The sequence below is a fragment of the Rhopalosiphum padi genome, chromosome 2 (assembly GCF_020882245.1).
Source record: "Rhopalosiphum padi isolate XX-2018 chromosome 2, ASM2088224v1, whole genome shotgun sequence".
In the NCBI taxonomy this organism is placed as follows: Eukaryota; Metazoa; Arthropoda; class Insecta; order Hemiptera; family Aphididae; genus Rhopalosiphum; species Rhopalosiphum padi.
Genome location: NC_083598.1, coordinates 72820593 through 72837423, shown reverse-complemented (window position 1 = coordinate 72837423; position 16831 = coordinate 72820593). Strand labels below are relative to the sequence as shown.

Sequence of the window (16831 nt, the reverse complement as noted above, 5' to 3'; positions counted from 1 at the left end):
CGTGTTAAAATTTGTATTATAACGTAACGGCTTTATGGCTAATATGAGTTAAGACTTGAAACGAAATACATTTTCTACATTTGTTTCAAACCTTATTGTGTTTTATTCTGCTCGGATTGCGACAAAAATGCGTTTAATATATTACATTGACCATGACTGCTTTCCCATAAAAATGTCTTTTTTAAGTTTTAACGTATTTACGCCTTTGACCGTCGCTAATGCTTGTACCATATAATTACATACTATTACAGTCACTGTATATTGTATATAATAATATAATATAATATGTAATATACTACTAATATGCCTGTACAATTGTCAACAGATTTTCGACTCAGGTCTATGATATATAATTATTATTATAGTACAGTGAGGGTAATTTTTATAAATGTCGTTCGGCGTTTGCGGGGCTTATCCATTCGAAATCGACGCGTCGTAATTTATAGACTTTGGGATTCTTGCAACATGTTTTAAAAATTTTTCGTTCAACTATTACATAGTAATTATTAAGATTAGCGTTAATATAAAGTGAAGATTTGCTATAAAAACCAGACAAGTCCATTTTTAAAACATTTTAGGATGATCAAGAAACACATATGGTTACAAATATTTTTCGTAAATTATATTTATCTTACAATTTTTCTAATTCTATAAAAGATACTGGGGACATATTATGTACATTGTCTTGTTGGTTCGTCTAATACGTATGTTGTTTATACATTTCATAAAAATGTAAGAACTTGATACCTTATCTAGTTTTTTCTTCACAACTATAAATTTTGTTTTTCACCAAAAAATGTATTAAATTATTATAAATAAAGCAAAACAATATTTAACCAAGTTGTAAAATATATACATAGGTCCTATAAAATTATAATTTCTTGTTTTATGTTGAAATGTGATCATTTTTTTCATAAAAAAATTACTAAATTTTGGACTTGCTCGATTCTTGTACAAAAAAAAAAAGAAAAAAAAGAAGAAAATCAAATAGGCAAACCTTTCAATTATAATAATAATTAATATTATCGTGTACATATAATATAATAAACTATGTATTAAGTAAGTCGCGCAAGTGTGCGTATGAATTCGCGTTATAAAGGTTGTCGTCGTCAAAGGGTTTATAATATAGTTTATGTATAATTAATAGTTATTATTAACGCAACGATTACGTATATTATGTCTATGATATGTATTGCGCAATTCCGATGGCGGAACTCGCTGCAAAGTCACAAACGCTGAAACCCCATAATATATTTTCTACAATATATATAATAATATTATCATTGTCGTTGTTCTATGTGTAAGTCTTCCATCGATAACGATATAATATATAATAAATTATTAATCGATATTGGTGCGCTCTTGCGTATATCATTCCTTTGTGAGTTTCCCAACCTTGCAATTCAAAGTGCGGTATAAAAATAAAAAAATAATACCCCACACACGCATCTTTTTCTCGTAATTTTTTTATCGTACCTATATAATATGGTATCTAGTATATACTATTATAATAGTTTACGCTCTTATGTATTCACATCGAAGAAACTACGTCACAATATGTAAGTACTACGAATAGGTACTGCTACGATATTGACGTTATTGTTGTTGTTGTTGTTGTTGTTGTTCTAATTGTCATTTACTAGTTTACTACATTATTACGATGTGTGCGTGTGCATAGTAATACATAACCTACCTATACATATACGCACACACACGCACAATCTAATATCTCAATATCTGTAGAACTTTATTATTAGTAGTAGTGTTTTTATATTTGTATGGCTGATAGGAATATTTCATTGTCGACCGCCAGTGATGAGGTATACGTGCAATATACATAATATTATACATCATGCACGTAGGTGTGATCGATAAGTATCATAATTTACTAACACTAATTATTATATTAATTAATATATATTTACATACGAAAAACTGTAGAGCGCCTTCGCCATTCAAAACCGCGACGAAGGCATAAGATTATATGCAACGATATTATTGCGTCGCACGTCTCGTTTTGGCGCAAAATATATCCACGCGCGTCGTTTCCTCATTCATTTATAAATTTTTCTTTCGTCGAAGGGCGGTCGCGGCACTGACATAACTGGTCTCTCTCCCTTCCGTCAGCAACCCTTTCCGACCGTTACCAACACCTGCTTTATAAAACGCAGTCTCTTGTGCAGGCACATCCGTTCAAGAAACGTTGTTCTAGACGACTTAAAATGTTTGTACGTCATACAAATATTGTTATGATCCTGATTTAGAGTTATCCTTTCTCGCTTCATATATCCCACTTTACCACTTCACGGTTTACAAACTGCAATGATCAGATGCATTTTGATAGGTATTATAAAAAAAAAAAGTTAACATTTTTGTTAGACAACACATGGTAAATAATTATGAATATCTGATCATTGGAAACATATGTATTATATTGATGACCTTTTTATTTGCGACGAAGATGGTATGCTATTTGGGTAGTTACTATATGTAGCTCTCTAAATGTCGATCAAGTCTTTTCGCGATCGCTTCCGAGACGACGTGTTTAAAATATTCTTGAGATATTAGATCCTCCCCCGAATTTAATCCCATCACCCCGAGCACGTCTTAATCTTCGCTCCTACCACCTACATAAGAGCTGGTTGTATAATTAATATGAGAACGGCGTATAACCTATACCACGGGGATTTGATCGATTCCATCGTACTCGACGAAATGTACAGTGTTCTATTTAGTATATGATGTCACGTCGAACAAATGAAATATATAATTCAACGTAGGTACCAATATAATATACTTTTATTGCGTTCTCGTAAAACAAGAGTTACGAGGCAGTAATGTTGGTCTTGCAGCATTTCCGGCGATCGATCTGTGCAGTATACACTATACTATAATATACATAATAATAATAGCCGAGTGCGGTGTGGAACGCGTGCCATCGCGTCGGGCACATCGGAAACGCACGTCATGAACACTACTGTTGTTATATTATTCAGTAGGAATAGCGTGTAATATTATAATATTATACAGTGCGCCCGAGAGACTTATGATGAAAACAACAACAACAACGACGTCGTTGGAAAAACAATGCAGTACAATAAACCTAATGTAATATTATATTTAGTATTCAACGACAATTAAATTAAATTAATCGACGCTTTAAATGCGAGTTTTGAGGTATCGACGAATAAAAAAAAAAGTTTTCCATAGACCAACCGCGTCTTAATTATTCTAATCTACACTCGATAGTAATATGAATCTAACCTATACATATCTTGTAAATTTTAATATCATATATTATTATTGATGCAGTTATTATTATCACTTTTACGTGACTCGGTGAGGATTAACCGATTCACTTCCGACGCGTCTTCAAAACGGTGTAAATCTTCTGACCCCGCGGTACCTATGGATACCTGTTAAAAACTGTATGATTTTCTCGTTTCTCTGCGATTTTAAACGTAGCGTATACCACTAACGATATCATATAATAATAATATTATAGCGTTGTTTAAATTACCCAAACCGCCGTCGTCGCCTCGCCCGCCACGCTATATGTATAGCTATCGTGACCGCAAATTCGTTTAGATTTAGATAGACGGCGGCGATTACTGTTATATTCGGTGTCCGTGCAGCCTCCTCTTAAGTGTGCCGCTCCGAAAGTACCGTCGATCGTGCATCTATGTTCATGTAACATAATATCACCGTGCACACGCGTTTTAACGAGGTATACCGTTTTAAAGACTTATTTATATTTTAATATCATACCGATGCCCTTTCGCCGTCTTTATTATATGATATTTTTTATCGACCTTTGTATATACCTATATATATTATTTTTTTTTTTTTTGGTAGATGCATAAACCTAAAAAGTTTACTGTGGTGCAACAAACGAACTACTGGTATTATTTAAAAAATGAAACATCGATAAAAAAAACTACAAATAATAAATTGTAAAACTCATCGACTTAATCGGCGTAGTGTGTCTAAACATATGTATTTTTTAAAACGTCGCCAAGTGATAATAATTTTCGTGAACGTTTGTGTGGGCGCACTCGACGATTGCAGCTCAGTACACCTCGTTACAGTAGCGACAATTGTCGAAATGATGCAACGTTCTAAAAAAAAATTCGTGAAATTTATATTTTACAATTGTATACCTACCTACGTGTGTGCAGTGTATCGTGGTATTTAAAAAAAAACCAATTCTGCAATTGTTAATATAAAATAATACAAATATTATACAATTTGTATAGATAATATAAGCTTATCTCCTCATAGACCATTTTAATGTCTGTAGATAGTAAATGACTAAAATTGTCACATCGAATTTTCTAGATTTAAATTTATAATAATTAGTTGTCGATATCAGTTGTACTTTGTGAATTTACATATTTTATATAAGCTGTTTATTTTATAATTTATTTTAGTTTTATTATGCAAAAATATGATTTCATTTTGACGCTTATTATTCATCTTGCCATTTACGTGATTTTGTCTATCTTTACATATTACATTGAATCATTGTGTATTGAAATCAATGTTCATATCTGCTTTTTTAATATTTTTTTTTATTTTTGGTCACTATACACTATACAGTATATAGTCATAAAAAATATATGTATTAGTATTTTACAAATTAGTTTGCAATGGTTAAAAGTATATACTTTCGCGATGTAACTACCTATTATCTATCTATTTGCTTATATATCTCTGGCTCTGATTATTTTTAATATTTTTGTTAACATTTAGTTAATGTTAATATTTATTATACCTGCTGTGCCTTTTGAGATAGTCTCGTCAGTCGATCGATTTTTTACGCATTCGTATTTTGTCAGTTGTATTGCCACATTATATTTATATACATATATTCGTATGTTTCACAACATTACGGTAAAGAAGGTCAACTCAACGTACATAACGATGGCGGGCGCGCACTATATAGTTGTATTAAACTATTTAAATCGTACGGAAGAGATCGGGAGTGGCATATTTTTTGTGCCGTTTTTACACGATTGGCGATACACGCACACGCGCTTATATGACACACCGCCCCCTAGCGGTCCACCCAAACTTCTAATTGTTTTCCTATCCGCGTACGGTGCATCACATATTATAGACATAAATGTATTTTGTAAGTAATATATGTAAATATATATGGTATGCCAGTAAATAATTAATATCGGATCAGAAAAGAATTTAATATTGTACAAGTGTAAATAAACTATGAAGTACTAAATATTTGACATTTACTTTAAAAAATTGTTTTTTGATGGAATGTTAGTGAAAGTTGGGGAAACGTTTCCACAACCCCCACACTATTTTTTAAATTGTTTTGTAAATAAATCCATACAATTAATTTTGGCTTTTGTGGATACAAATTTATACAAAAATTTAAAATATTTCTAAAAAACTCCATGGCGGGGGGGGGGGCTTGGGAACGTATACGTTGTGGTGCATGCAGCGAGAAAACGGTTCTGTGAATGCGCAAAACAATACTGCGTTTTGGCCCCATTGCCAAACAACGCAACAACGGTTCTTGCCAACGGTGTATTCACGAAATAATAATATTATAATGACAAACAATTTCGCGTACGTCTAATAAATTTCCTCGTAGCAGCGGAATTCTTCATTTTAGTTATCACCACCACCATCATCATCATCATCATTATTGCAGTTTTTGTCGTATGGAACGCCGCGTGTACTTGTAGTAAACTTACCTGTAATATATTATTTTATACGCTCGTTTTTTCACGGTTATTTTATTCATATTTTTTTTTTATATATATTTTACATCGCATAATATAATAACATAGCGTCGTGCCTTTATACTTTTGCATCCAATCCAAGTCTTGGCTTTGTTTATAAAACACATTATACCTTAATCCTTGTAAACGTCGTGTAACATAGAGTGTTCCATATAATATATAATACGATCGTCGATTTTGGCGTTGTCATTACACACGCGTTGATAAATCGATTTGCGAGCTTTGGTGCGTTTTCACTTTGTTTATATAATATATTGTCCATATTATACAATTTGCCGCGGCGAAAGCTCAAAATCGTCGTCATGTCGTTTTTCATATGTCTATAGTTACCGTATATCGTCGTTTGTCCTATAACGGTCCTGTGATCGTAATTATTTATATTGTCACCCGTTTGTGTTTTAATCAAACAGACTAATCCAATTGGTGAACAAAAATTAATTGACCGCGAAATGAAGCATAAATGCTACGTCGTCAGAATCGCGCAATGTCAGTAAATCTGATGTGTACCTACATTTTGACCGTAAAATTAAACACGCGAATTTATAGGACCGCAATCTATCGGTATATTAATTAACCGTGAACATAATTTTCTCATAACTATATCGATTTCGCTAAAACGTTGTCTCTGCAATGGTAATAATAGGTGTGATTATTCGAGTGCGAAATTAACGGGGATTTCTCGTGATGGCACGGTGCGGGGTTTACGCAATCAAAACGGAGAATCGGTACACACATTATTATAGGTACACATTATATATTATGTATATAATATATAAGTCCACTGCGTCCTGCAAAGGACCATCTATACTCCTTACACATATATATATATTATGCTATATATAATTATATACTAATGTACGTATAAACATTATATTATTATTTAATATATAGCTAAGGTAGACAAACACATAATACAGTAATACCTGCAGTGTATTGATTTAGTTTCGAGAGAACGTTGTTTACATCTCCGAATAAACCACCGAGCACCGCGTAGTCCATTTATAAATCGTCGTGCGTATTTCGAATGACAAGACAAAACGGATGTGTCATCGATTGCGATTAAGCCGCATGCGTCAACCGGTGTCGTCGTCGTCGTTCGTTTGTGTAGAAATAATGACATATTATTATTCAGTAATTCAGTATTGTATTATAACGACAACGATACGCGATACATGTAATTCGACGCCGTTTTTAAGATCGATTGTCGTAAATGTCCCACCAAAAATTTTTTCCGTCTGTGCAAATTTATCGATAACGATAACTATCTGATATCTATATATTATTATACATTATTAATAATGTGATGAACGACCACAATGGCATAATGGTTTTTTGGTGTCGGAGCTTCAAGCGCGCTATTCGTCTTTATGTGGACTTATTACGTAGCCAAGTATATGTACGGTAAATATTATAAATATGTAGGTATATCGTACAATATGTCAATATGCATAAGAATAATACATAAACAGAAAAATAAATCGGGGAACACTTGAAAAAATTAGCGTCCCTTGAAATAATTTAACTCAGCCTAACTTATGGGTTAAAGCCGGTCCCCGCATGCCCAGCTATCTTCGTGGAAATAATAATTATAATTGTAACTATTACAATACACCAGTATCGGCATATCGCTGCGGTATAACGCCTACTTGTGAATGATTAAAATAAATATTTTTGAACGAGTCGTTAAATCACATTACAAATAATTTTTAAATGTTTATTAATTTGTATATTTTTAAATTGTATTCCATAGCTCGCTCTTTGCAGCATAATAATAATTCATCAAATTAGTGCCTTATAGCTTGTTCAATACAATTCTACAACATAAAAATTATGTGTTAAAAATATTTTGTAAAAAAAAACACCGTGTACTACCTTTAGCACCTTGTTCTCTAATTATAATGAAAATAATTAACACACAAAATATATTTATAATATAGGTGTTCAGTTTCAGCACTGCGCAGACGTGTTTTTAATTTGATTCGGTTATTTAAAATATTAATCGTCTTCGAACGAACGCAACAAAATTATAATATTATAATATTTGGAAAAAAAAGTAACATACTTGTTGGCCATTGACCATTGTAATCAAAACCAACGCACGATAACGTAATAATAATAATAATATGCAGTTGTCGTCTGCCGTCTCGGCGGTGATTTTATACTATTACTGCCCAACTTTCTTAAGTATAATATGTTATTAATAATTTTACTAGAAGAAAATGGTGTTCTCGGTCGTTCGTCGTGAATTCTCGAAAAAGCCACGTGAATTCGTCATGCGAGCGCACATATTATCGGTTCAGAATAGAGCGACAACGCCTGTAGTAGTATTGGTGTATTCAACAATAATTCGTTTCTCGGAACTCGTTAAAGTATATTTCGTGTCAACGATATTACGATATAATTTCTATGTTGTTATAGGTAGTAGATACATGTTATAACAACTTATTTACTATACCTTCTTATTTCTTGTATCGACGAATACGGGAATAGTTTACAATGTTTATGGTTTTGAGAGTATAGATTTTTAGATTTTCACATATTATAATAAATATACCGAGTTTATACGGTGGTAGAAAGTGAGGACGAATATTAGTTAATTATACAAAATGTATTCCTAACATTTTATTGTATATTTCATTACTTTTTTTTAAGAACTTGAATAATATTTAGGTAACCTCTTTTTCATATTTCTAAATGATTTATTATTATCTATAAAAAAATCATGGTTATTCATTTTCTGAAATGAAATTTATTTTTATAGTATAAAAAATGTATTAATTAGTTCAATAATTAGTTTGAATCATCGATGATAATTGTACTTAGGTCTATTTTTATGGTTCGTATTCAACTGATAATCTTGGTCACTGATCCTCTCCTCAGTCGTGACATTCGTATATATTCCTACGATTCGACCAAATCATCTTTAATTAATTATATCTATATATTCAAACCCTGTTCAACCCTAAAATAATATACAGAACTTTTAAATACATATTAACAAAAAAATTTAATATGACTTAATATTTGTGTTAACGACAAGGTATATTAATATTATTGTGATTTATGATGAAATTTGTATCAAGTGAACATCAAAAAATTATTTTTAAAACTCTTGACCTTTTATGAACCAATTTTGTCATTTTTCTGAATTAAGTTTCTAAAAACAGTAAATGTTATCATTAATGTGCCTCCTTTTCTTTCATTTTTTTTTCATGACTTGTTTGGAAAATTATTACAATAAATATCCACAAAAGACTATATTTTCAAAAATATGAATAGTTGTATAATTATAATAAGGGATGCAAAAAAATAATAATTTCGACTATTTCGAGGAAAGCGAGAAAAATTTACTATAGCTTTATACAAGTACCTGCGTGAAAAATGCGTATACTTACAGATATTTTTAGCAAATTCTAATAATCACTGGTAATGAGTTTAATATTATATTTTAAACATTTATAATATATACGTTCAACGTGAATCGCAGGAGATACGGCGCGGGAATTAACGGTCCGACTGAGTTGTTTCGTATTTCGGCGGTCGACTTACCGTTACCATATAATAATGATATTATTATAATAACGTATTATATTATAGGTACTAGGTAGGTAGTACTAGCTATCTATAGATTGTTGACGTGTATCACAGTCCACAGAGTCCGTTAACTGTTAAGAAAACTTCTGTGAATAATATTTTTATTTTTATTCGTGTCATATTATGTTGAACAATGTCGTGCGAGCAATAATATAATTAGTCATAAACTCATAACTCATAATTCTATAGAGCGGCCGTGACGTTCGTCGGTGATGAGAAAATATATATATTTACGCCGATGACCGTGGTTTATTTTATTTAACGTAAAACGCACGTTTTTATGCGTCGAAAGCTGTGACTCGATCGTAGCTATGATTTCTAAAAAGAGGGGGGCCGTTAAAAAACTATACAAATTATAATACTCAAAAAACTTATAGAATACCTTATAAAATTATAAGACCTATTGTATTATTATTGTGTACAAGTTCTTAACTTTAGTGACTTGTTGTCAACATCTTAAATTTCTATTATACTATTTGCCACAAGTGATTATAAAATACAAGTAACACCTATACTACAACTCCATCCGGCATCCATACATCATACGTGATCTGGACATTCCAGTGAACACAAATAAATATGTAACCCCACGTGTTTAACAGATTATATATTATTAATTACATATCATATTATCATAATTCATAAAAACTGACAAACTATATTAAAATGTCAATATAAAAATATGGTGGATTGTGGGGCCATGAGATTTTTGGCCTTAATTGGCCAAACAGTTAATACAATAATAATAATTATGTAATAGTGAGTGTATTTATGAGGTGTCGCATACAAATTTAACTTGCACTATCATTAGTGGTGCGTTTAGGACCCTTAAAGCTGCAATAAGTATCCTTCATGTATAGCTTGTGTACAATTACACCAATATGTATGCGTGATGCGTATATTATAATGTGTTTACATGGGTATATATTATTATATGCGTACATGCGCATAGGCCATATTTATTTATTAATAAGCAAGTGAAGTGCTAGGGGTTGCACTTTCGTGTACAAGATGTTCACTTGTTTCTTTTATGTCAAATTGATTTTTTTTCTTGTCTTTAGTTTAACCAATTTAATATTTTTAATATTGGTATTAAGGTAAGGTGTATAATAATCGGCTATTGGTACATTTTTAAACACATACCTATTAGGAATCAGACAATACTGTGACGTACGTCGTACGACGTAATCGTTTATTGATAGTGAATTTAATTGAATTATAGAAAAATTAAAATTAAAATAATTTAAAAAGAAGTTTGTAAAGTTTTTTAATAAAATAATTTACTTAAATTTTAATGTATATTATGTGGTATTTAGAAAAATTATGTTGAACATAGATATTGAGATAAGTGCCAGGGATGCAAATCAGTTTTATAGCCGGAGGTTTGATTAAATTTTAGAGAGCAGAATTAAAACAGAGTTAAAATCTTCCTACACAAAATGAACCAATTCATAAAATCTATTACAAAAATAGTAAAATAATAATTTTTTTTGTGGTGGAAAGGTGTACTTAAAATTTAAATCCCCAATCATCCCACCGTCCCACCTCGATTTACGCCAACATTCAATTATGAGTATGTAGCTTCTTATTAGTTGTCTAATTTTATTCACGGTCTAACGATATAATATAATATTTTAAACATTGGGGCAAGGCTTCAATTATTTAGCACCCCCGAAATTTAAACTACAATATGCATACTGCGCGGCTGTCGATTGAAACTAGTCGCGTCCCACATATCCCGTAAAATAATAACGGCTTCGGCTCGGCCTCATCAAATCGTTTAATAATTGTGTGCACAGGCACGGGGATGAATTCGATTATTTGCATACGACCGTTTGAACACGATGTCGCATCCGCACGATTGCGACGTTTATATTATTATTATCATATTACCAACGTCGTCATTGGACGCGATATCACCGGTGCAGCAGCTGCTAATTGTAATAATTGTTGTCGATATTCGACGACAGCGAAACGACGGAAATAAAACTATCATCATTGTCGTCGTCGTTGTAGTTTCGTTAGCCCTACTCTGCAAACAATATGTATATAATTATGATGTGATATGTATATATTATAGACTATAATAAATAAAATATTAGACTAATGACTCGGTGTCTCGGTCCGATTAAAACCGGTCCTGGCCAACAGAGTTGTTGTTCGTCCACGGCTTCGACGCGTCGTCATCAAAATACCAATGCCTTTTTTTTCAAAATGATAACGATATAATGTCATTATAATGTACAATATATTATTATTATTTTTTGTCTCTGTAGTGTCCCCTGCGCAGTGAAATCGTGGCGTCAATATTTCACGCGGGCAGATAACAATATTATCATAAGTTTTCAAAACTCGTTGTCGTTTTCGATACTCTTAAATACGGCAATGCACTATGCACTCTATAATATAATAATATTTAAACATTATTCGAATCGAGCACTATTAGTATTATATTATAAACGTACAGCCGACAACTGTTGTCATCGTAGCCGCGAGTATTGATCAGTGTTGTATAAGTTCGTGCACCATAAGAGTATAATAGTTTATAATATTTATTACGTAGGTACATCATTTACGGACGACCCAACAGTATTATACTCTAACTCTTGATAAATCATTATTATATTATTTGCGGAAAATCTTCCGTTTGTACATTAATAATAAATAATAATATATTAATCCGACCGAGTTACGTACTACATAATTGAATAACAATTAAATTCTATTTCATTCCATACGAATGTACCATATTATATTAGTATGTGTTAAGTGCATTGTGCAGTGTACTAAATTATATTATATTCTCCGAGTGTATCGTCGTCTATGGTGTCTGAGAATTGTTAGTGCCTTATCATCGATCGATCTGCTTCACACCACCACTGTGCCATGATTTGTTCCAAATTAATCGATGCTTTAGACGCGTCTTTCGAAATATTAACTAATTCCTGGTAACAAATACTTTTATCCGAATGGTTTAGAATATTTTAACTCGAAAATATTTTTGTTGCAATCGTTTAAACGCTCTTTCCACATCACCTTCCTCTTCAGTTAAGCGTAATTTGTCATAGCGATTTCAGGTTAAACCGTTATTTCTGAAGAATCGGACAAAAAGTCCGGATTCAATTTTTATAGTCGGAAAATACAAAATATTTTATATACCAAAATTAATATTTATTATAAAAATGTACAAATGCTGTACACATATTATTATATTTTCGTATAACTAACAAAAATATAACAGAAATCTGAAATCCATTATAGTAGTATAGTTATAATAATGACAAATTTATATTTTCTTATTATAATTATGATATACTATCATTTTTTTTTTAGTTTTACTTTAGATTGACGTGTTTATAAATAAAATAAAATATACATTGTTTGTTAAATGTATTTAGTTACAAATAAATTTTGATATTGTTGTTCTAATATGTTGTAATAAATTATATAATTATAAATGAAAATAAGAAAATAGAAATAAATATTAATTATATAAAATATTTTGTATTTTCGGACTTTTTGTCCGACACTAAAAAAGTGCTCGGACAGATTACCATTTCTAAAAAACATAGTTATTTAAAATCTTTAATTTTTTTAAAGTTTAAAAAAGTTCTTTCCATAGAAAGCTGTAGTCAAAGATGTTTCCATATCTTTAAACTTAAACAATATAATGTATTTTTATTTCCAAATTCGATTTTCTAATACTAAGGGTATATCAATATCGCCTCTCTAGAGAATTTGTTTCCTCCGTCCGTTGCTCTACTGTTTTTAACATAACATTACAAGCTTCATTTTGGTCGCGCATACAAATATACTTAATATATATTACACGTCTAACACAGCTGTTGCATTCTATAGAAATGGCAATTATTTTAATAATTTTCTTAAAGTATTATTCCGTGGTGATCAATTATTATTCTGCAGATATTATTACACAATTACGTCAAATATCAAGGGTACTATATATATTTAGGAAACTTATAAATCTATGTCCCTGAAATGTATTCTACTAAATATATACTAATATATATACAGAAATATTTTATTATGATATATATTATGTTATTGGTTGACTAATGGTTATTACTTGCAATTTTACTTGTGTACATATTTTAACAAATAAATTATAATGTTTATATAATCGTAATTTTATTATTGATTCGCAGGGTACTACCAGCCAGCCGGGCCGCTGATCACCCACCACCTGGTGCCGCACCACGTGCACTTGCACCACCCTTCGCACGTGAAACAGTCGCTAGCCCCGCCGTTGGTGCCCACGCCACCGTCTTCGGCCGGCACCGCCGCACCTCCACCTGCTGAGTCGTCCGACACCGAAGTGGTGCCGGTTAGATCGACTTCAGTGCCAACACCGCCCGGTTACCGATACCAGCCGCAAGGCCCTTACCATCCGCCGCCACTTCCATCGTACTATCCGTCGCCACCCGCGTCGGCCAGTCTCCAGTATCCACCGCCACCACCACCACAGGTGCCGGCTCACCACTACTTGCCGGAGCCACCCAACCCGTGTGCGTACCCCGGTGGCCCACACCACCAGCCCGGCTACTTCCACCACAGCCGAAGCTCTCCGTACCATCACATACCGTTCCACCACAGACGACCGCCGGCCGCACCGCCGTACGCACAGGCTGGTGGACCGCCCACGTACTACCACGAGTACTACGGGCCACCACCTCCCGGACAGCCGCCGGCGCCAACCGGTTCTCCCGCGGGGCAACAGCAAATGTTGGTAGCCATTACCAGGCCCGGCGGCGACCGGCCGGAACACCATCCGCCGCCTCCGCAGCAGCAGCATCAACCAACGCCGCAACAGCAGCCGCCGCCGCAGCAGCAACACCTGCAGCACCAACAGCACCTACAACACCTGCAGCAACAGCACCACCAGCAGCAGTCCTTACCGCCGCCCGACGCTTACCCTGCGCCGCAGCCGCTCTATTACTCACCGTACGGTGCACCGCCCGGGCCGTCGTGCTACTCGACCGCCCCGCCCCGCGCCTACGTAGACCCGACATACCATTCTTGTCCGTGCCCAATGCAATCGTGTCCCAATCCAAAAAACGGACATACTGGCCCGCTTACTGGTGCAGTCAGTAAGGGGCCAAAACATCATTCGACAGTAGTTACACTCCCGCCTGTGGCATTGGCACTGCCACAGGAGCCTCCGCGGGCCCATGGCCCGCCGAGCCCGGCTAGGGGCAGCGCCGGTGTTCCCGGACCGCCGCGTTCCGCAAGCTCAGGCAGCCCGTGCAAGCAAGTTCCTTGGTGCATGAGCCCACTGAGCCCGGCCCGCGCATCCGTGCAACACCTGGCGCCCCAATCACCGGCAATGTTGGCCGCAAAGAACCCCACTTCAGAGTGGAACACCATTAGCGAAGAGAAATGCGATACCACCGGTTTGTTAGCTATCGGCAAAGTCCTCAGCCAGTCCGTGTTGGGCTTGGACCAGCCGATCGACCATCAACACGACGACAACGTCGTGGTACCAAAAGTCGAACCTATCGACGACGATCAACAACCGCAATCGTATTACACGCTCAAGGTGGACATGGCCAGCGAGGAGGAGGGCGATTCCGTGTCGGCGACCGATGACAATGACGATGGTCTTCATCAGACCATTGACTTGTCAACCAAGTCCCGGGAACGCCTGGAAGTGACTACTACTGTTTACTGCACACCCAATACACCCGTCAACAACAACAACAATACTATAAATAATAACAACAATGGTTATTACAACATTAACATTGACGGTGACAAAATAGTAATGAAGGGATCCGCGAAGAGGAAGAAACCCAATCCCATGCAAATAGTCTTAGCGAAAAAATCGAAAATCCAAGAAGAAAACGAAGACGTCAGCGGTAACGATTTCGACGACGACGTGGTTGCCGTTGTCGTAGATGACGACGACGACAACAACAACGATGACTGTAAAGAAAACGTAGAAGAGCCGTCAATGAAGACGGCGATGACAACTATTGCGACTACACCACCAACTTCGGCTGAAGACGAACCGACGCCGGTAACTGTAGCTAACCTAACTGCAGCTATACGGAAGAACAGCATTAAATCGACAGAAGTCAAGTCCGAACAAGAGAAATTGGACGAGTGCATGACTGAAGAGATATTGCGGTCGGTGTTGACGGACGAAAGCGACGGCGATGACATGATCACCGAAGCTTTCGTCAAGAAAAAAGGCGTGACGAAGAAAACGAAAAAAGGCAGAAAAGACCGGAAGAACGGAGGGAACAAGAAAGAAATGACCGGTGAGTGATGATTATATTAATTGTATGATGTACAAGCCTAGGTTCGGACCTAAGAGTGGCAGATATTTTAAATTATTAATAATTTACATTTCTATTGGGGTGGAATATTAGTGAGACCCTAAGGCAGAGACTTGTACTAAATCCAGTCTGTGTACAAAATGTATGTCATAAAAGGGGTAAGACAAGGTAAGGTGGACAGCGGACACTAACTCAACGGGTAGAATGATAGAGTATTAACTAGTATTTCAGTTAAAATATAACAGTAAATGCCTTTATCTTGTTTTGGGTGGGTGGGTTTAATATATTGTACTTGCCTCTGAATAATTTTACAAGTCCCCACGCCACTGGTAATGTATATTATATGGTAGGTACTTAATAATATAGTGTATTGGATTGCGCGTGCGACGAATGAGTTTTTTTACATTTATCACAATATATGATTATTGTTGTTATATATCAGATGCGATGAAGAGAGAGCTGGAACAACGGATGCGCGAAGAGTTCGCACAGCTGTCTCGGCTCAAAAATCAAGACCTAGCGCCCAGATGGTCCAACGGTTGGATATGGCAGGGAAAACCTTTCAAGCGCCCCGTTTACCTAGAGGTATGTAACAAAAAACACTTTATCTAGTGACTATACGTTTATTATAATTTAATATGGTAACCGTAATACGTTTAAGGTAATAAAAAGGAAAAGGAAATTAGAATAAGGTTCCTAAAACCAAAATAGCTAGTAAAAAAAATATTTATTTTTATTTAGGTAAACATAAAATGAACGTAAGACAATTAAAATTTTTAAACGACGTACTTATTATAATAATGCAATACACATGTCACCGAAAATATGATTTAAAATAATATTAATAATAATATTTAACAAATTAAGTATTTTTCATTCAATATAACTGGGAGCCAAAATTAAAATCGTTAATCAGTAAAAGACAGCATATTAAGACTCAATTGCCATAAATAATAATAATTAATTTTGTTTCCTGTAACCTTTTTTTTTCTTACATTCTATTTTACATTTTTACATACTATTGAGACGTTATACAAAAACATTAAGTGTGGTTATACAAAGACTGTTCAGTTGTACGTTGCACATTTCGTTTACGTTTTAATATGGTCTATCACTAATCATAGAGTGAAATTACCAAATACCGAATACTCTTGGAGGATGATATTTTAC

At 34.4% G+C, this 16831-nt stretch overlaps 1 protein-coding gene across 2 annotated transcripts in view; it reads left to right on the top strand.

The window, feature by feature from the left end:
* LOC132923491 (uncharacterized) overlaps nt 1-16831 on the top strand; it is a 118994-nt gene that overhangs the window by 90457 nt on the left and 11706 nt on the right. For both annotated transcript variants that reach the window (XM_060987526.1, XM_060987527.1), the window contains exons 5-6: nt 13529-15643; nt 16104-16246. In XM_060987526.1, the coding sequence (XP_060843509.1) occupies nt 13529-15643; nt 16104-16246 (2258 nt within the window). The remainder of the gene's footprint in view (nt 1-13528; nt 15644-16103; nt 16247-16831) is intronic.